The sequence below is a fragment of the Cololabis saira genome, chromosome 5 (assembly GCF_033807715.1).
Source record: "Cololabis saira isolate AMF1-May2022 chromosome 5, fColSai1.1, whole genome shotgun sequence".
NCBI lineage: Eukaryota > Metazoa > Chordata > Actinopteri > Beloniformes > Belonidae > Cololabis > Cololabis saira.
In genome coordinates this window covers 38,618,764-38,640,805 of record NC_084591.1, presented here as the reverse complement: position 1 = coordinate 38,640,805, position 22,042 = coordinate 38,618,764, and the positions used below count along the sequence as shown (strand labels likewise).

Genomic DNA, 22,042 nt, shown 5'->3' with positions numbered 1-22,042 from the left:
GTACAGAATGTACCCACCCAAGATTGAGGGGGCAGGCTTTATGTTTTGAGTCATACAGGAGCATCCAAGAACCACTATGTAAAACCACAGAGATAGCTAAGGAATAGCATAAAATGCCTTGGATCAACAAGTTTTCAGTGCAAAACTGACAAAAGTTGTTCCTAGTCCATTGCATGCCATTTTGGATGTCTTTGTACAAGTCTTGTTGGTTCTCTGCACTATGTAACATGCTTTATTTCTCTGGCAGTATATCTATCTATGTCATCCAGAGGCAGTTTCTCTGTGTCCAGTGGTACTAACTTCTGGAAATAGAAGTTGCATCCAGAGCCATTCAACTAATTATTTGCACCAAAAAGGAAAATAATTGTGATAGCTTGCCAGGTTAAGGATTACGTGTATAAAGGTTTCTATTTATATTAATTTTCGAACCTTCAAATAAGATGGGTGAGAGAGTTTATGTAAGCATCTCAATCAGTCTAAATGTCCTTTTTTATGTTTGTAATTTATATGTATAGCACTATGGGGAACATTGCATATGATATGCTGATTAAATGTTATATTGCTCGACTTACATATTATTTGTGACACAATATATTACAGAGTTCAGAGTTTTATGACAAATATATAATACAAAATCTCCTTAAAATAGCTTCAAAAATCTAATCTTGTAGATAACATATATATGATATTTGACTTATTATTTAATATCTTACATGTAAAAGCAAAAGATATTCTTTTATATTACACTGCTACCCCTTCTATAAACATTTACTTCATATGGGCTGAATTGTCTATTGTTGTGATATACTGCATATTTCATGCATTATTTGAAAGTGCCCTGTGCAGACTGTACATCCTTTTTTTCAGGTATTATATAACTTCCTTTGCTCTTATAAAATCATAAGGCATCAATAATGAGGTTAAGATGGCTAAACAAATCTCTCAGGGCTACATTTTAAGACTAGGGATGGATATTTAACTGTGTGAAATAAAGTAGATGTAAAATAAGGAAAGCATGCTAATAAAATCACAGAACAAACATGGATATAACAGATTAGTGACATACATAAACTCAGCTCAAGAGTATTATGTATTGGGGATTTAATTATAAAAAGAAAAGGAAAAATAAAGACACGGAAGAGACATGCAACATCTAATGTAAGATTTACCGTGAGAGAAGGAAATATAGCAAGAAACAATCAATATTATTTATCTCGAGCACTGATAAATGAGAAAGAATCAGTTAATGCACAAAGTCAATAAGACCACTCTGCATTAGCATGCATGACAAGCAGGTCCGCACAGTCGAACTGCTGCAACAGTCTCAGGCTCCATTTACCTTCACTGTCAGACATGGCACCTTGCAGGTCATCCATGATGAATGCGATGTCTCGATCATAGCCACGTGTCCGAGATTCCTCCCTCATATGCTGCTGTACTTCTGGCAGGGAATGGCTAGACCCAAACTGGTCCCTGGAGTCAGCAGAAATGGGAGGAAGAGGACCAGCAGAAGCTCTAGCCATGCCCATTGGCTGTCCCACTGGGCTCAGAGGGCTTTCCTCCTCGGAGTTCTGAGCTACAATGGGGATACGACCCCTGCTTTGACTAATGGGTAGACTGGTGGGCTTTGCTCTTGCAACTCCTGGGGCAAATGCTGCATCCAGAACCTCACCATCTGTTTTAAGTCTGAGTGAAGAGCTGGACAGGTCCCTTTTGATAGACAGATCCAATCCATAGACAGAAGAAGGGCGGGAAGAGGGACGGGAGGAAGGGCGGGAACGAGTGCCACTTGGATAGGTGCCATCGTCCTGAGCAGTGGCCCTGATGGCAGATCCCAGAACAAGAGACTGCCCAAGATTAAGAGAACCAGAGAGGTTGGCCCCAAGGGAGGAACCCAAATATTTCTGCTGTTCAGACAAGTTTTTCCGTAGCCCAAAAGTAATTTCATCCTGAAGTAACCTTGCCCTAGCTGCCAGACTAGAGACAGAGGAGGCTCCAGATCCCATGTAGCTACCAAATTCAGGCTCAAGGTCTCTACTCTCCTGAATAGGGGAAAATTTTGTGATGGCCTTAGGATCTATTGAGGCTTTTTTGTTCTTCATCTGTTTCTGATAAAGCATAGCTGCTGGAAGTTGCTTTGCAGCTTGCTTTTCAAGAGTGAGCCTGCCAATGCTATATTTCTCTCCTTTAGGGAAATGGCGAAAACTGCTATCACTGGGGAGATATTGGGGAAGGCCTAGGCTTGTTAAATGTTCTAGTCCCTCAGTTCCTCGCCTGAACTCTTGCTTGATTTGTTGCTTCAGTAGCTTCAGTTCATAAGGCTCCTCCATAGTATCATCTTCTCCTTTACCATAACGAGATGAGCCTAAAAACTCTGCCACCTGTGAGGGAGAAACAATATATAAGTATTTTTTAAGCACGCATGTGGATTACACTCACACAGTTAATATTTCACTAAGAAGGTACACCAGTAATGATGCACCTTCTTTTGTTAATTGTGTTTTTTTACATTTATGTAATTACTTATGCATACAAGTACATGCACATATTCATTTCAAGTGCCTTCCATAAATCTCATAAATAAGTGATGAGTGACATGTATAACAGAAATGTTATGTCATTATTTGACATGAATATCAGTATAGTTAACTGATAAAGTAAAAGTGTTGGGGAAACTTTATGAATCCCTTCAGAAAAACTAATAAAACAAAACTGGATATTTTCCATTAATATGGTTCGTAACAGTGACAGTAAAAAAAAACAACACCGAGCGCAAACTGTGAAACAGACACAGACATGGACCTTTGCTCATTTGAAAAGAGCCTTAATGCATCTGTTTGACTTTGTGGATCTCATTCCCAACCTTTAACATGGAAGTGTCCTGTGTTGTTTTGAGAGGTGGACTTAAACAAAACCTTTTATTGCTGCTAACAGTACTGTCCATGTGTTATTCACACACATAGTTTGATTTGCTGCGTGTAACCCCGGGGGTGTAATCAGTACAGAGGAGTGGAGAGAAGCAGGACACAGTGATTCTCCTCTTCACATGGCCTTCACCGTGTTAGTAAACCAGACAACGTTTCCTAGCTATGCCAAAGAGGACTGCAGTACATGTCTGTTTAATTTAGATTTGTAGTTAAAAATAATTGAAATATATATTTCTTGGGCACTCTCCTCATCTCAATCAGACTCAAATGCATTAAAGTTGTGAAAAAATAGTGGCAGCGTGGTCCCAAAGAAAGTAATCACTCTACAGAAAGGTGTATTTGTCAGATAATTGGGACCGTACATGCAGTACATGAAAAAATGGTAAAAACGTGAACGAGAACATACAAATAAAGAATTTACCTCTGCTGTGCGCCTGGCGTCTGCTGCCCTGAGTAATCTGTCTGCCTTTGATAATTCCTTATCAGGGATGGTGAATCCAGAACCCAAGCTGGTGCTATTTAGTCCTGTTGAGGCTTTGGTGAGCTCTCCTATGTCCTCTATCAGTACATAGTTCCTTGCATTGTGGTGGTCAATATCGGCATAGAAGGAATCAGTAGAAATGCTGGACATGGGACTAGAGGCAATGCTCCTTTCCTCCAGCCCAACCCGTAAGTCTAAGTTGCCGTACTTGCTTCCCAAGTGAGCTACCCCATAGCCACTTTCTGACGAGGTTGGTACAATGAGCAGAGGTTGGTTCCGTATCACTTCATAGTTGGTGGTAATTTTAGGGTCCAAATCAGAAAGAGTAGATTGCCGTTGCTTTTCCTGCTGCAAGAGCAGGGCATGTTGGTACCCGCTTGGCTGAGCATGGGTGAGGGAAAGTGTTGAGTAAGGAGATACCTGTTGATGGTAAAGAGACTGCTGCTGGTACAGGTTTGGCTGGCTGAAGTGGCTGGTGGTTTGGGTCTGAGGAACATACTGAGCATAGTGGGAGTAGGGACTGGTTAGTGTGTTGTACTGAGAATCAGCCTCTGTTTGAGGAGGGATGAATTGGTCAAACTCTGACTGAGGAGCTGTTCGTGGTCTCTCAAGGCCATCTCCCCTGGCCTCTCTGATGTTGACAACCTCACTATCTGACATGTAGTCTCTTTCCTCAGCCACCCCTTGGAGATAGGCCCTTTCTCTTTTCTCTCTCTCCTTCAACAAGGCTTCCTTACGGCGGTTTATCCCCATTTCCAGATACCTAGAGTATACAAAACATTTTTTACAGTTGCACAGCTTACATTTCTCTCAATTGACAGTTCTCTTAGCACAGCTACCAAAGAGATAAATCATGTTCACGTGTCTCACACAATTGTACCTGTTACTATATGTAATAGTGGAGAAGTCTCTGTGAGTGTTGTCAAGGCAGTCTTTTAGCCCATAAACTAAGGTAAAAAAGGGAATCATGCAAATATAAATAAAAATAATGAGACCACAAAATATAATGCAAGCAATGCTTTGTTGTAATGAATTCATGAATCATTATCAGTATTTGTGATTGGATTAATGTAAGAAACATATGAAATAAAATGTGAGTATGAATAATTTTTCATCTGTGTTCATGTTAAATGTGTGGCATCTTACCGCAGCTTGGCGTCAATCTCCTTTTCTTCTTCATCAAGCTCAGCTTGCTTTTTGCGAAGTTTAGAAGACTCTCTCTCCACTAGATTTAGCTCCTTATCTATGTCCTGTAAAATCTTAGCACGGGCCAGTGTTGTACTACGGGCCAGACGGCGACGAGCAGAGTTGGTGCTGTAGCCTGACCTCCCTGACAGAGAGTCATCCTCAGGTGGGGGTTCTGGCAGTGTCCGCTTTACTTTCTTACCTGTACCAGAGGGAGAGCCTCGGCCCTAGAACATATAAACAAAGGTCATTTGGAAATTAGTATTTGAATTAGCTTTAAAAATTAATTTGCAAATAACTGTTTATTCAAATATTGGGTATGCATTTAAAACATTTTATTGATTAATTTACAAGCAAACCATTAATCATGACTGTATATGTTATCAAATCTTTTAAATACTTACAGAATAATTGTCTGTATAGTATCCACCCATCCTTTCTTCTGTGGAAGGACTAAGGGATTTAGGTTCAGACAGAGACTTCTGACCACTCTTTAATATCCGGGGGCCAGAAGAAAATCTGGCTGCATCAGCAGTTAGCATTCTCTGCCCTCCATATGACTTTTCTGGAGATAGGGGGGAGACCTGTGTGTAGAAGACTCTAGACTTGGAGGGTACATCCGCTGTTAGGTGTGTGCTATAGCCCACCTCAATAGGGGTATGCATTCTATCTGAGTCTGTTTGGCAGCTTAGACTGCCACCTTTTTGAGAGTTCTCTGGAGCTGATATTTGCTTGATAATTTCTACCTTGGTTTCCAATTGGACTTTGGGTCGTTTGATACTTCCCGAGTGGTCAGTCTGGACAGATATTTCTGCTACTGTCTGAATGGCAATGCTAGAGACCTTGGAGCCATGTTTTCCATCACTGCTGTGCTTTCGAGAGCGTCTTCGAGCTTTGGTTGGAGCATCCCACTCATCTTGGTCCTCATCATCTGTTTGAACAGAACTATCCACATTTTTCTTACTCTTTTTTCTCCTACCTACATGCTGCTTCTCTGTAGAGTCTTCATCATCCGTCTGCACACCACTATCAAGTATTTTTTTGCCTATGTCCTGATCATCTTGAAGCTTTACTTGGTTTAGCTGTTCTTGACTTCCTTCTACATGTGTCCCAGTAGATGGATGTGTACATTCATCTTTAACAGGCCAGTACTGGCCACTGTCACCTACTCCTGCATATTTAGCTTCTAAAAGATTTCCAGTTGTACCAATGGTTCCATAGTGCTCATCTAGTTGCCGCTGGAGTTGCAGTTGGAGTTGTTGGATTTGCTGTAACTGCTCTTTTTGCTGAGCATAGGTCTCCTGCTGGGCTAATATATGGGCATGATGCTCCTCTTCTTGCTGGAGGAGAAGCTGCTGTTTTATTGCCTGAAGTTCTTCCAGCTCCCTTTGGACCATTAGCTGTTCCTGCTCTCGGTAACGTTGAATTTCCTGCCTTTCCCACTCCAGCTCTTCAGCAAGACATAACTGCTTGAGCTTCTCCAGCTCTAAAAACTCCCTTTCCATCTGGTACTGGGCCATCTTAGTGTTGTCTAAGCCAGGGAATATTGGTGAAGATGCTAGGGCATCGAGAGAAGCAGCAATTGCTTCCAGTGTGGTGTCTGAGTACATCTCTGGGTAGCCAGTTATGATGTCAGCCAAAGCTGTAGGTAGGAGCTCTTTAGGTATCCCTGTTTCAAAGGCAATCATCTGTCCTGGATCTGTAGTTGGAATTAAGCCATATGGATTCAGTAGCGACGGGCACTGGTCAGTTGATGTTGGTGTTAATGTTGTGCTAAAGAGGGAGCCTGGTTGAGTTGTAATTGCATATGTGGAGGGAACTATTGCTGCTACTGAAGAGTAAACTATTCCATCTGAAGATTTTAGAGCACTATTTACACCAAACCCAGCAGAAGAGGCCTGGGAGTATGGAGAAGTAATGGTTGCAGGGTAGACTCTGGTACCTTTGTTCGTGTAGTCTAGCGCTTCACCTGTCACAATAAGTTCAAAAGTATATATTTTACTTCATCAAATAGCTTAAACTTTTAGGGACAAAAAAATGTACAAAATGGTATTTGAAGTTCATGCAGAATGGATTGAAAGAGTTCCACATGCATATCAGTAGTCATTTTGGCTAGCAAGACGCAAAACCAAAATATTGAGGAAGTACACGCAGGCACACACATGAATCTGTATGAAGGAAAAAATAGGAAAAAAGAAAACAAGCAGAAGTTACTTTTTAGGAAAACATGCATATAAAATAGCAAAATAAATCAAACTATGAATGCAGCCTGGACATAAACTTAACATACAATTTACATTCTGACAGAAGTGAACAAAAGTAAGTAAGTAAGTAAGTAAACAAGAAGGGAAAATAAAATGTACGAATACAAGTTTACAATCCATCAAATCAACAATAAGCATATTTTTTAAGCACATGCACATCTTCATAAAAAATAAATAGATAAAATAAAAGCATGCATAAAGACCTCCGTACTCACCAGTAGAAAGTTTGGCAGCAGTCAGGTCTATAGCACCATCTGAAGATCCGCTGAGGTAGTCATAGTTATTCTTGAGATCATAGGAGGATAGTCCTGCTTCTCTCAGATTTGTCTCAGAGATTGATGCTTTTATACCATTAGTTCCTTTTATACCATACAGTCCAGCATTGTTATATGGATCCTCTATGTAGCCAAAAGAGTTGTCAGGTTGGGTTGTAACAGGGGGCTGTGTTCTGCAGCTCCCTGTAAATGGTAGCTTGTAAATTACATCACAGCACGTGCTCCTCCTGCCAGCTGTGAGGTCTACTGGAATTCCATCATCCTCTACAACAGTGGTCACCACTCCTGGACTTGTAGCAGACAAAGCTACCATAGCTCTCACTGGCCTGTAGTTTGATAAATCCATGGCTCCCGTGGCCTCTAGAGAAATAACAGGATGTCCATTGCTGATAACTGCTGGAGATGAAGTCATAGGTTGTCTTCTTTCAGAGGACACAAGAGCTTCAAAGGAAAGATTTATGGGTATGTCTTGATCCGTAGATGCTTTAGGACTGACTATAGGCTGGGCTTGCACAGGCCTGTATACAATTTGTGCTAATGGCTCAAAAGGTTTGTATGTGGTCAGAGGCAGAGGCAATGATGTAACAGGCCCTTGCAAATCAAGTGGCTTTTCTGCTGGATTGTTGTTATAAGAAGCAATGGTGGCTGTGCATGTGACTATTGTGATGCTGTCTGTGACAACAGACAGTGTTGTTGCAGGGGTGATCTCGGCACTGAGATTTACTATCTCAGGTTGTACTGCAGTGATTTGACGTCCGCTAAAGTCTGTTGAAAAGGACTGTCGATATGATTCAGGTGGAGTTAGGTCCATTCCTTGCTCAGTCATCTTTATGCCAGCTTTGATAGTGCGTAGATCAATAACATCACCAGGATAGATAATCTTACCATTCTGTTTGGGCACAGGCTGGACTTTTGCTATGTCCGGTTGTATAGTGATTTCTACACTTGGTAGAGAGGCTTGTGGAAGTCTTTCATGTACAACAGAAACAGTGGTCCTTTGGACCTCAGTGGTGACCACCTGAGTGACCAGGCTAGGTAGGCTTTCAGGAGGCTGGCCTGAGGTGGAAATTGAAGATGAATACAAGTGACTCATACTTGAGACCACCTTTTCTGGTCCTCTTATCTCTTGACTCTCCATGGACTCTTGCTGAATTTTAGTGATGGTGACTGGAGTCAGAGATACACCCTGTGGAATGTCCTGTGTACTGGGAACTGAGGTTCTCCTGGCATATGCGTCAGTGGTTATTATTTCTAGAGGATGGTCATATTCTGATGAATAAGTCAATACCTGTGGTTTCTGTTCTGTTGAAGGAGGAGTTTCTCTAGTATAGGGGAATTGACCAGCATAACCATCCATAGGAACATCTTTTTCAGCTGGCATGTTCACTACTTGTCCATATGGTAAAGGTTGTTGCATGGTTATAGATTCTCTCCTTGTCGCAGAAAAGGCCTCAGTTGTAACTACTTGTGCGGGCATTTCATATTCAGGATAGGTAAATGTTTCAAATGAGGTGTATGATGGCTGTACCATGGATGATATGGATGTCCTTCTCCTACACGTTGTCTCCTCATGTGTAATTATTGGCATCCCAGTGATTGCCTGAGGTTGTGCCTCTGATGATGCCATTGGAGTAGTACTTAAATCAGTCACCTTTCTTATGACCTCTGTGGGCATTTCAGGTCCAGGTTGAAATGGTATAACCCCCAGTGGCGGCACTGAATGTGGCATACCTGAAGAGGAAATTGTTTCATAGTCCTCCATAAAATACGTAACGGGTGGCACATCTGGGTATGTTGTATTTTGCTGAACTTCAGTGATAAGAGGTGATGGTGGCACTTCAGCAGTTGTCGGAGTTATTATCTCAGAAACTGGAGGTTGCAGAATTAACTCAGGTACTTCAGGTGTTGTTTTGACTTCATTTGCAATGGTTATGGCATGAGGCACTGGAGCTACCACTGCTACTTCTGGTATTCTAATACCAGTGTCAGTTGTAAAACTCTCAGTGGGAAATCCAACCGTTGTAGGGAAGATCACTACTTCAGTCACAAGATATGGGTCCTGCTTAGATACCTGCTCAGTCACTATAGACCGAGTTTCTAAAGGCTGAATAACTTGTGGCAATAATGAAGGTTCAGAGAAAGTTTGAGTATTATTCAAATCTGTAGACAAATCTTGATATTGAGGGTGAATCATTGCTTCAAATATTGTGAGTGGCTGTTGAGCTGCGATTGGCTCAGTCTTTTCTGGTATTGGTGACCTTATCTGAACAGCCTCTGTGATCATGACGTGTGTAGGTATATCTTGTTCTTTGTGTTGTATTTCTAACTGTGATGAAACTCTGGGAATAAAAATAGTTGAGGGTGCTGTAGCTGACATATCTTGAACCACTACTTCATCTAATGGTACTTCAGGCTCCAGTGGTACTATAGGAACTTCTATAAAAGACTCTGGATGCACAGCTACAATTGGTTTTGGTGCCTGTGGAACCAGTTCTCCAGGTAAATCTGATGGTGGGATTGTTCTGACTTCTGTGACCTCGGTTGGTTTTTGAAGAATTGGTGGTATAGACTGTTCTCTTGCTACAGCTTGCCCTGTCATGGGTTGAATTAGACTCATTGGCTCAAAGGACATTGTGATGTCTTCCGCCATTGTTTTAGGAGGTGGTGGTGGCTGGGTCATTGATTGCTGCTGCTGAAAATATAGTTTCTTAATTGGAGGAGGTACAGTTTGTAATTGAATAGAAGTTTCCTGATCTGATGACACTGGAATTATATCAGCCGTAGTTAATGGTGGCTGCACAGCAGAAGGTACTAAGTCTTGCACTTTGGCAGCTCGTACCTCTGTGGTTGTCACTTGCTCCACTGGTGCCACAGCATTCAAAGGTGGATTGTTTACAGTAGGGACAGAGGCCCACCTAACTGCAGTCTGTGTTAAGAATGCCTCAACAGATTGTTGCTGTTCTGACTGTGTTATCTTTACTTCTGACACTTTTGAAGATGACATGGAACCTCGCCTAACAGGTGCTTGAACTGTTATGGGCTCAGTTGGAGACCCAGGTTCAGATGGAAGAGTAATCACCACATATGTTTGTAAACACTTGGTGTGTCTTGGAGACACAGGAGACTTTGGAGATGTTGTACCTAACTTAAACTCCACTGGTCGTGCCAAGCTAAGTGACAGAGCATTTGGAGGTTCTTTCATCCTAGGCAATGTTGCTGCTTTGGGTGCTGCTGGACGAGGAGGTGGCTTGACATTCTCCCCTGGCTTGTGACTGAAAACCAGTCCAGCTGGAATTGATATAGGCTTAGGTGGTATGGGTGGAGGAGGCTTGGTGGTTTGACTTGGAGCCGGTATTATAACAGAAACAGGTGCTACTGTTGCTGTAGCACTTATGGCTGGAGAGGAAGACAATGGCTTTGGATAAACTCCTGGCATGGGTAAATCAATAGTAGGTAAGGGACCAGGATCTTCAACAAGGACTTCTCCACTATGGAAAACATTTGTCCCTATTGAAGGTTTAGGTGGAAGTGGTGGAGCTGAAGCAGTTAGGACCGTTGACACCTTAGAAGATACTGGGGACACATCTGTACTTGACCTATCTGAAGCAGAGTGTGTAGTCATTTCCCAACTATGTGTATGAGAAACATCCTTTAGTCCCATGGTAGGTATATCCTGTGTGGCTTGTTCAAGCAGGGCTATACTTTCCACACTTGGCACTATGATGATTACATGCCCCTGTCTGGTTGGGGTTACTACATGTGGTACTGCCACACTGTCTGGATGTATGGCTTCCATTCTTGGCTGTATATCTACAATTACAGACTGCATTGGCTGTGTAGTAACTGTGGTTCCAGTAGCTGATGTAGATGTTGTAGAATCAAATTTATTTGCAAGAGGCATTTCCGTGATAGTCTCGGCTAATGATACAGAAGTAGACCGAGGGGGAGGCGGAGGTGGGACCTTCTTTTTAACAACAGTTGGAGTTGATAGAGCTCCCTCATCTACTTGTGCTTTAGCTGGTAGTACAACTGGGGTAATTGATGGAATGGGTGATTGTATAGGGACTGAGTGCACTACCTTTACTTGGGCTTGAGCTGGGGTACTAATGAGGGCTGAGATTGGTTGTGGCGTTTCTGGAGTGACTGAAGCTGTAGTTGAAACCAGATCAGGCATCTGGACTACGACTGGCCCACGGCATAATTCCAGGTTTATGGAGGAAGAAATATCATTTGCTGATGTTGGAGCTGATACTACAATAGGCAGAGCTGTAACTTGGGGAATAGGCTGAGCTGAGACAACAATAGGTGCAGGACTTGGTGCTGACACTTGTAAAGCAGGTGGAATATTAATGGGTACTTGAGATGGTGATGAAACTAAGTCCGGCATTTGGACCATAACAGGTACAGCAGCAGATGCCACCACCTGAGGGGGAGTTGGAGATACAGCTTCAGAATAATTATTTTGAAGTATCTCAGATGTTTGAGTTTTGGATGGATCAGACACTACATCTGGTATAGTTACTATAACCGGGGTCAGAGTGGATGAGGGGGATGGATGAGGAATTACATTTTCACTTGATGGTACTGCTGCTATTGTGTCAGGTAAAGGCACAAAGGCTTTTGGAAGTGACTGCTCTTTAAATGAAACTGGGAGGGTTGGAGTTGACAGTGGGGTTGAATCTGATGATAGGGATGTTTGAGCCTGAAATGAGGATGTAGATGTTGCATTTGATGCTAAACTGGAATCTGGAGTGGCTGGTGAAGTTGGGGGTGAAACTGGTGACACAGGTGAAGGAGTAGTTATTAGTTCTGGAGCTGATATTGGAGTGGGAATTGGTTTTGCTTCTGGTATTTCACAGACCACAGATATAGGCTCGAGCTCAGTTGTTTCAGACAAAGTAAGAATTATGGATGGATCTTCTTTAGTTTCAGAGTCATCACTTGGAGTAATGTCAGAGGAAACGCCTATTGCATAATCTTCTGCAAGACTGTCATCCTCTTCCTCACCAGATGAACATTGGGTAATTTTCAGGTCTGGTATGGGGAACAATGCCTTTCTGAGTGCAGGATCTTGGGGAACCATGGGCCTAACAAAACTTATGGATCCACTGGGAGCACTTGGAGCAACAGTTATCTCAAGGCGCTTTGGGGGTTCAGAAGGGCGTGGAGGTGCTGGTCGTTTCTTTTTCTTTAATGGGAACTCAGTTAAAGTGTCCATAACTTGAGGAGGTATATCACTTTGTTCTGTGATGTGTGTCTCCTCTGTGGGTATGGTCACCACATAGGTCTCAGCCATTGAGAGTGGTTCATGAACGAAATCACCCTTAGTCGATTCCTTAGCTGTCTGGGCCTGTTGAAATTCCTGCTCTATCATCAGTAGTTCTTTCTTTTTCTGTATCATCTCCTCATAAACCTCCTCTGGGGACCTGAGTTTTTTGAGCAATTGAGAGCCATCATCATTTTTGGGTTCTTCCTCTTGAGATTCACTTGATTTAATTTCAGGTTCCTCAACCAAAGATTCATAAAGATAGTCCTCTATTGCCATTCCACCATATAATGGCTCAATATCAGGACTCTCTCCTGGAATAGCTTTTGTTTTCTGAAAAATGTCATCATATGCTTCTTCAGCACTCTTCAATGATTTTATTGCAATTGTATTTTCTTCAAATAGATCAGACGGTGTGTATGGTATGACTGTTGGTGAAGGTTTACTTCCTCTCTGTACAGCTTTCCTAATATCTGCTTCAGATTCTCTACTGGGGAGGTACTCTGAACCAGATACGGTGACTTGTCTAAGATCCTCTGTAGAAGAAGCATCTCCAGCTGGAGAAAGTGGTTGGCCATGTACCTTTATTTCCTCGTCCTCAGAAGAGTCTTCAATAGTGGGGAGAGGCTGGGTTGATTGCCTGTGTTTACCTTTGCGATGTTGTTTATCCCCACTTATTTTTCTGTGACGGGGACTGCTATCACTGTCCTCCTCTAGAGATGAAGCTGATGTTGGTGATGATCCTGGAGTAAAGCTTGATGCCTGAACACTAGACGAACCTTTTGACAATGATTCTGTGATGCTCTCCACTTCTTCATCAGTACTTTGTCTTTGCCTTACAACAGGCGTAGCTTTCTTGAACGTAGTTTGGGGCATTGTTTCTGAAACATTTTGAGATACTTCGGCATCTGTTTTTGGGAGGACTGTATTTTGGGCTAGATTGTCTTCATTACTGGTGCCATCTTCTGTAGAAAGAGGCTTGACACTCACAGAAGCATTATCAAGCTCAATATCCTGTATCGCTTGGACATCCGGCAATTTCTTTTCTTTTTCATCTTCTGATACAGACATTTCCTCTTCATCACCCATTCCCATTATTTGCTTCCGGATGAACTCGTCATCTTCAATAGAAGAATCAGCACTTTCAGTTTTGAGATCCTCACTACTGGATGAAGGAGTGCTAACTTTTAGGATCCTCCGTTGGACTTTAGGGGATGGTGAGAGTGTGAGCTCACTTTCACTGCTGTCATCTATTGGTTGTACACTCAAGCGCCTTCTCTCAGACTTAACCTCCTCCTTTACTGTCATGGATGGATCCATATTTGTGTCATTTTTACTTGCATCAGCCACATGCTCCTCAGTCAGTTCCTGTAATACAGGTATAATCTGGGGTTGACCTTCATCATTTTCCTCTGTCTGGACTCTGGTCCTAGTTGTCATAACAGGGGCAATTATGTGTTCAACTTCAACCTGTTGTTCAGGTAGGGAAACCTTTCTTTTGTCAACTAACTCCCCATTGCTTTCTTCTTGGTCCTAAAAAAACACACATTAAAACATACATATTATTATACACAGACATCCATCCATCCATCCATCCCATTTTTATATATTCTTAATCCTATACAGCAGTGGTCTTCAACGTCTTCAGGGCTCACTGTCATGCATGTTTTAGATGTTTGTCTGTTTAACACACCCTGCCAGAAATGACTGTGTCATTAACAGACTTGTGTCACACCTGTCTGCTGGAGTTTTCCCACCTCATTACAGGTGAAAGGCAGGTGTATACTCCAGATGGGTCGCAAGTCCATTGCAGAGCATTGGTATAAACATTCCATTGTTAAAATGAACAGAGCTGAATTGTGGTGCTGTGGGCGGATTCATATTTCTACTCACAAGTACTGACAAGCAGTGATGTAATCACTGCCGCATTTCCATTACACTTTTGAACAAAAGAAAATCGAATCTCTGAAAGTTCAACAAAGGTAGCGCTTCAGGGGGTCTGTTTTTCGAAAAAGTGTGATTCTCGTAACCCTGCATATGTTGTCCTGTGAGATTTCTCTTCAAAACGACAAAAAAGAAAATCTCAACACTGAAGAAAATGAGCCAAAACATCCAGTCTTTGACATATTATTGTGATTGATGCCACCACTGTTGAAAAAATAGCCAGATGAAAGCAGCGGATGGTCATTTAAAGAGGACCTATTATGAAGAACACGTTTTTTCTTGCTTTAACATATATAAAGTGGTCTCCCCTCAGCCTGCCAACTCAGAGAAGGAGGAAAGCAACCAAATTCTACAGTGTCTGTACAGCCGCCCGGATGAGCCATCCAGTTTGATGTGGCTTCTACGAAGCGTTCAGATTCTGCTCCCGTCGTTACGTAACGACGGGAGCGATTTACAGACAGTGGCCTCCGATGCGTGAAACCAACTCCGTCGGCCGGAGCTTCCACCATTTTATCGTAGCGGTGTATCGCATCATTCAGGCAGCCAATCAGCACAGTGCCTCATTATCATAGCCTCTCTGCCCACTCAGAATCCCGCATAGATAATGAGGTTAGAGAATGGGAAGATAAAGACATGGATCAGAGGCTGAATTTCTAATTTATTTAGCAAAAACAATCATTCAAGACAATTCAAGGCCTGTTTAAAATATGCATTAGATGCCATAATAGGTCCCTTTTAAATGATTATTCAGAGGTTAAGCCTTTATTTAATGTATAACGATTAAATAGTTTTATAGCACAACTAAATGATATTAATACGACCAAAAACCGCTGAAAACTAATTAAACTAAATTAAACAAACTAAAATAGATTGACCAACTACGTCACATCCAGCCCTGCCGGCGACATGGAAATTCACAGAAATTGTTTCCATTACACCTTTGCCATAAACTGCAATATTAAATCACCTGAAAACCCCCCTCCTGGAAGCGAAAAAAGGTTTATTCAATTTGGGCGTGTTTTTTTTAATAAGTTCCTTTTCCATTACAAGATGTCTTTTTCAATATTTGGTTTAGCGCAAATCTAGGGGTAATGGAACATGCCTATTGTAAGTCATCAAGTTGGTAAGATGTTGCATAAGACACCTAAAGAGGCTTAACATTATTGTGACCCTTATTAAGTGAATTAGTGCAATTTAAACTTCAGAGTTTAGTTGTAGAATGCATATTTTCACAACACCCGCATAGAGAATGACAAGGCAGACATGAACAACTAATTTCATTATAGGCTTCCCTACACTTATAGGGAATACAATTTATGTTGAATTATGAATGGTAGGTTTGTTGTCAAAAATTGATTTCAGCAAAGAAATTAGCTAAATTCTTACATGGTTTAAAGAAAATAATGCTATAAAACTGAACTTTAATCAGTATGGATATAGAAAAGGTTTTAGTAATACTTCTCCACTGTATTAACTCATTTGCAATAAAAAAATGAGATGTTATTATGTTAAACTCATTTATTACAATTTAAAAAAAAAAGTTTCTTACTTTTATTATTATACTCTCTTTAGATACCGGTCGTGACTCCGGAGCTGAGGTGACATCTGTGATGTTTTCATCTGTTGTATCAACGGCGTCTCTGCTGTCAGCTGCTATGACAGGTTTTACTTCCACTGCCAACTGCTGTTCCTCTGATTTTGGTTGTGGCTCCACTTGCTGCAACGGTTTTGTTGGTTCTGTCAGTTTGATAGCCTCATCAGACTGTCCCTCTGTAATTATGGGCCTTGGAAATGAGGGCTCTTGCTTTGCTTCAGTCTCTGCAAAAATTTCAGTCACTTCAGCCTCTGCAGCAATAGAGGATAGGGATATGTCTTTGGGCTCATCCACTTGAATAGAGGAAGCTGCACATACGGCTGCTTCACCTTCAACCTCTAGAAGCCCAGGTTTAGATTCTTCAACTTTGACAGATTCTACCATGCTGACATCCCTTTTCTCCTGTCCATCTTTCTTTTCTGTTCTTGCAGTCTTGGAAATCTTGATGTCTGCCTCTTCAGCCTTTGCTGTTTCATCTGGAAGTTTTGTTTCCATTGTGGCAGGTATAAAGGGTTCTGCTGCCAAGGGCTGGTTTTCTTCTTTACCTGGTGACATTTCTGCAGTGGGAGGTATGGGTGTTGTCTCAAGTTCATTTGGTGTGGAAGGTTTGGTTGCCATAGTTTTTATCATGGCAGATTCAACCTTTGCTTCTGTCATAGGAACTATTAGTACTGTTTCGGTAGGTGCAGGTACAGGTTGTGGTTCTGTGGCCGCTGCGGATTCTACTTTTACAGGTGTGGTTTTGGGTTCGGCCATGTCGGTTATAGATGTAGCCTGGATCTCTGGGACGGCAGGCACAGGTGTAGGTTGAGACATTTTTCCTGAGTCTCCGAGCTGTCCTGACAAAGCTCTTTGAGTCTGGCAGTTCAAACACAGCCATTCCTTCTGTAATTATAGAAAAAAAGAAAGAATAAGATAAGAAAACACAATATGCAAAGATGTGATTGTCTTTTTTCTATTGGCATGGGAAATCTTTGGCATCCTAGTCTTGATGTTTTGTCAAAGTTATGACATCCATATGTATTTTCCGATAAAAACAGAAAATAAAAAATGCTGGCTTTTCTCAAACCTAAATACAACAAAATACAAATACAACAGTGCTAACCAATAAACACTTTCATACTGTCACAACCCATTAATCAAATTTGCACTTTGTAAAGAAAATGTTGTTGGAGAGTAATTTGATGAAAATACAACACATTTACCAAATGTTCATAGATAAGACTGCCCCGTCTACAACAAAATACTTTATTAAATTTGTCATTTTTCTGTCTATTAAAAAAGGAAATTATATCATAATTCAGAAGACATGGTATATTATGTCTTGTAGTCGACAATAACAAATAGTTTTCAAGATTCTCACACCTGAAGATGCCTTTTACTTATTGAAGACAAAAATATAGTTCTAACACAGTACGTTTTGCTGAGTAACACCATTGGACTCATAATTCAGTAAGCCCACACGATTTGTACTGAAAAACCACACGATCTGCCAAACATAAATATATGTCATGAATGCAATGTTCACCAAAAGCTTGAGGTCTACAACATTAACAAACCCACTGTTATAACAACATACCTTACATTGCAGGAGAGCTATTTTCTATGAATGCTATTACTTTAAATAGTTTTCCTCTAAAGGACATGTTTTTATCACATGTAGACTCCATTAGTGGACAGCGTAAGAGGAGGGGAAGGCAAAAACTGTCAACAAATAAAGCAGCATGTCCACACAAGCAACCTAGCAGACCAAATCACAGCAATGCGCTTGCCACTGCAGTGCCAGCAAGAGTCATTCTAATACAGGACAGAGAGGGAGATTACAACACGCACATATCCAGTTGAAAACCATTAAATATTAATTGCTTTATCCATGAGATAATCTATTAAACTCTGTCATTAAACACAGCGTCATTAAAAGTAGTGGCCACTAGAGCACCCTAATGTTCATGCACTATATGAACAGGGGGAGAAAGTGGATGTGTGACTGAAAACACACATTTTGTCAATGAGATTTGAAGTAGTGAAGGATGTAGTTACAAATATGATTAATAATTTCTAGGCATTAATGTGTGAAGTTGAGTAGGTGCTGTTCTCTACCACATTTGTCATGCCGACTGCTTTACAGCCCAACTGTTAAGCATATCACGATTCCTATAAGGCTACAAAATTACCCAGTAATCATACTGCACTGCCTGTCTTTTATTTATTAGTCACTTCCTGGAGAACTATGACTTTTTCCATACATATACAACAAACATAGCATTGCATAGATAATGTGATATTTAATACAACAGTTTTACTTTACACTTACGGGGAAACTGACACTGATGCATTGAGTTTGACAAAAATTGAGATATTTGTGTTGTGTATCTGGTGGTTCAGTCAGGATTAGGTTAATCCTGTTTGCTCCAGGAGTAACAATACCTCAGTGGTACAGTGCATGATGCAGATAACTGTAACCACTAAATGATTCAAACCCCCCCTCAGTTATCCTCTGCCATTTGTACCTTGCAAGTCAGAGAAGTCATTAGCCAATATGAAAGAATCACAACTTGGATGAAATGGACTGACCCTGCATTCACTCCAAAAGCTTCACGACCGTCATAAGCAGCCGGGCAGCCATTCATTTCCAATGATTGCTTGCTACAAAAGGGCATCCGATGCGTCAGCAGCAGCAAGCAGCGCGATGCCAGCGACTAGACCGTCAATTTAAAGTTGAGACAATCTCAACTTTATGCAAATGAGCAGCGACAACGCCAAAGCAGCGCACAATGTCTCCTTATTTCTATATACAGACATTAATAAGAAGTTGGGTGCATGGAAAAAGGTTTCTGAAATGATTGGCATATCTGGTAAGGTCATGTAAAATAAAATGGAGCCCCGGTATCAGCCGGTGCAATTCACCCTGAAGTTGCCGGGTTCTAACCACTTTGTGGACCCAGATGGACCGACGGCACTGGGCCCTGCACTTCCTCAGCAAATGCACTGCTGCAATACAAAGAAGGCTTCCCAAAGTGCTATCCATTGTGAAACAGGAAACTGAAGATGTGCATGCTATATATATATATTTTTGAAGGTTTTGGTGTGAATGCAGGGTTAGTGATGAGGGCAATAGGGTAGACCTCACGGAGGAAATCAATGCAAATCCATCAATTTCTTATCATCTCAATTACTGCAATAAAATATTGTAGTGAAATATAGTCCTACATAGAATATTGATCCAATGTCTTGCAGCAAAACAAATATTAGCCTTCACAAAGTCATTCACCAATATACGCACAATTTATATGCAATGCACTTTATTTTAATTAATATTATGATGCAAAATCACCATTTTTAACGTCAAAATGTATTCCCAGAAATTCTATGACTAAAAATAAGAAAAATAATTTATTTCTGCAAATCTTATCAAATTATCCACCCCTGCATTAGTTCAACCAACTGAAAGCTCAATTCAGCCCCGATAACTGACATATTTCGACCTAATCTCTTATATTGGTTTTGTGAGAGAGGTACGCTTGTATGCTTATATTTCCCTGCCAGTCTGTGTTTTTGGCCATTGGCTATCCTACAGTGGGAGTGCTTTTTGTTTTCTTTATCAACATCGGATACACTGCCATACAATGCACTAATTTAATCTAGGACATCTAGCAGCCAGTCCGAATAAAATGAATCCATTATAAGGAATATAATCCTTATTGCTATACACCATGCCCTAAAGTTCTGGCAAGTCCCTGTTTTCTGTCATTTATAGCTATTAAAAACCCTACAGATCCCTTTGCTTCTTCTACATCGCCTGTTCTGCCATATCCGCAGGATGCTATTACAACTAACAGGGAACATGCTCCTCTTGCCCATCTATGCTGAACAGCAAAATTATGTCACAACCCATGACTATTCTGAATATAAATTGCATAAATTAGTGGTAACAATATCAAGTTTTTGCTGTGTGTCAGGTCTTCTTTTAGCACCGCCTAAATAGCTTCATCAGAGTCAGGCCACATGTACAGTACTAACGCTTTATGTAGGTCTATGTAAATTTTGCCTGTATGTAATTGTAACTTCAAAGGAGAAAAAAAACTACATTTTTAAATATATTTCATGTTTTTTGATGGATTCCAGGTTGTTAAAAGTACCTTGAGACACAGGAAGAGGCTCATGTTTATTTCAACCAACTGTGTGTGGCTATTTCACAATTCTGATTTACCTTCTTGACATACAGGTATCTCTCATTGACATTCCCCTACTCTGATTATTACTCTGGCTGTATAAAAGGGACTGAACAACTCCTATGTGACCCATAGGTTTTTCTGAAGAGTGGATTTGAGGCCCAGTTTTAAATCTCTGGGCAACGCAATATTTACAGGAACTGACTCCATCCAACTGCAGCTAATCCAAAAGTGGGCAAACATAGCAGCTGGTCAGAATATCCTCATCTTTACGCGTTACCACAAGCCAGCTATTCTAACTTAACCTAGATTCATTCTGACCACATATGCCAATCAGTCCCCATGTCAGGTGTCACTCTGTGTTGTTCTCGTTCACGAAAACGATACGAAATATGTTCGTCAACGACCATTTTTCACCGGACGAAAACGAGACCGTACTAGACAAAAAACACGTGTATAAACAATAACTAGGACAAAATCATTATGCAATTTCATTGACTAATAAAGACTAAACGAAAATATAGTTCATAAAATAAATACTTCGCTAAAATCTATGGTCATTTTCGTTCACGAACAAAGACGATACGAAATATATAATTATAATGAACGTATCACTTCCTCCTGTCTCTTTTGCCATAGAGCGCCGCTGTGCGTTCGCAAATGCTCACCGGGACTGTCCGGGAGCACAGTTGTCTATCACTTTGTATTGGCATTGTGGTCAGTGTGCATATATCGAACATACCCTTCCCCCACACACTCACACACACACACACACACACACACACACACACACACACACACACACACACACACACACACACACACACACACACACACACACACACTCCCTTTTGAAGTTTCCTGCCAGCGCAGCATGCAGCCGCAGCTGCACACTATCAGACCCAACGCGGAGATTTCATAAAATAAAATAAAATAAAACAGTAACATGCTTTGCACGGGGATCGGTCATAAGTTGTAAGGAAAGAACACTACAAACCTGAAATGACACATCTCCATTTACCACAATGAAATCAAGGTAAACTAAGTTAACATAAAGTATTTACAACATGTTTACAACATTAAATCAACGTTGTGTTGTTGAGTGTACTGTCAGCTTAATGTGACTACAATAAAACCTACCCAAAACTAGTCTACTAGTTAACTTACGTTAGCTTCTTAGCATGTAGCAACCGCAGCCACTTGTAGTGTAGAATAATGAAAGATACTATTCTATTGGTGGGGCAACTATGGTTTCAGTTGGATTGCAAGTTTAGCCTATTTAAAGCAGACATACGTCGTAAGTGCCGTTTTCAGGAGAAAATATCAAAAAGAAGAAATTGCCAAAATGCTGATGTTTACAGTAGACTATTTTGTTATATACATTGGGAGTTCGTTTTTATTTTCTTATTTTTCTCTTATTTTCACTGACCTCATAGCAATTTTCTTGAATGTGAACTAGCCCATTAGGCACTTTATTTTATTTTCATCGCAGATGTATATTTATTTTAATGCAACCATCAATGTGTATGAATTGTGATCCAAATAAATGTGCAAATTCATGTCAATTCATGTTCCCTTTCTAGATGTATTTCTTAAAATTGACATTTTTATCAAAAGGATGAGAGAAAATGTGATGGAAAATATTTTTTCGATTTGATCTAGTGATAAATGTCTAAAATAATTGTCAGACTAAAATTAGACTAAATTGTCAGACTAAAACTAGACTAAAATGCCAATAGTTTTTGTTGACTAAAACTAAACAAATAAATTTGCGTTTTCATGGACTAAGACAAAGACTAAAATGCTCGACTTTTAGTCGACAAAAATGTGACTAAATAAAAAAAGGATGAGTTCGACTAAATATGACAAAAAATAACAACGGCGATTGAAACAGGACTAAGACTGAAACAAAATTTTAAAAATAGCCAACAAGA

General features: G+C 40.7%; 1 protein-coding gene across 1 annotated transcript in view; it reads right to left on the bottom strand.

Moving 5' to 3' along the window:
- Positions 1-22,042, bottom strand: part of pclob (piccolo presynaptic cytomatrix protein b) — a 75,409-nt gene that overhangs the window by 20,288 nt on the left and 33,079 nt on the right. The window contains exons 17-22 of the mRNA XM_061722790.1: positions 15,892-16,821; positions 7,073-13,931; positions 4,998-6,562; positions 4,555-4,820; positions 3,349-4,171; positions 1,340-2,381 (exon numbers count right to left, since the gene is read on the bottom strand). Of these exons, the coding sequence (XP_061578774.1) occupies positions 1,340-2,381; positions 3,349-4,171; positions 4,555-4,820; positions 4,998-6,562; positions 7,073-13,931; positions 15,892-16,821 (11,485 nt within the window). The remainder of the gene's footprint in view (positions 1-1,339; positions 2,382-3,348; positions 4,172-4,554; positions 4,821-4,997; positions 6,563-7,072; positions 13,932-15,891; positions 16,822-22,042) is intronic.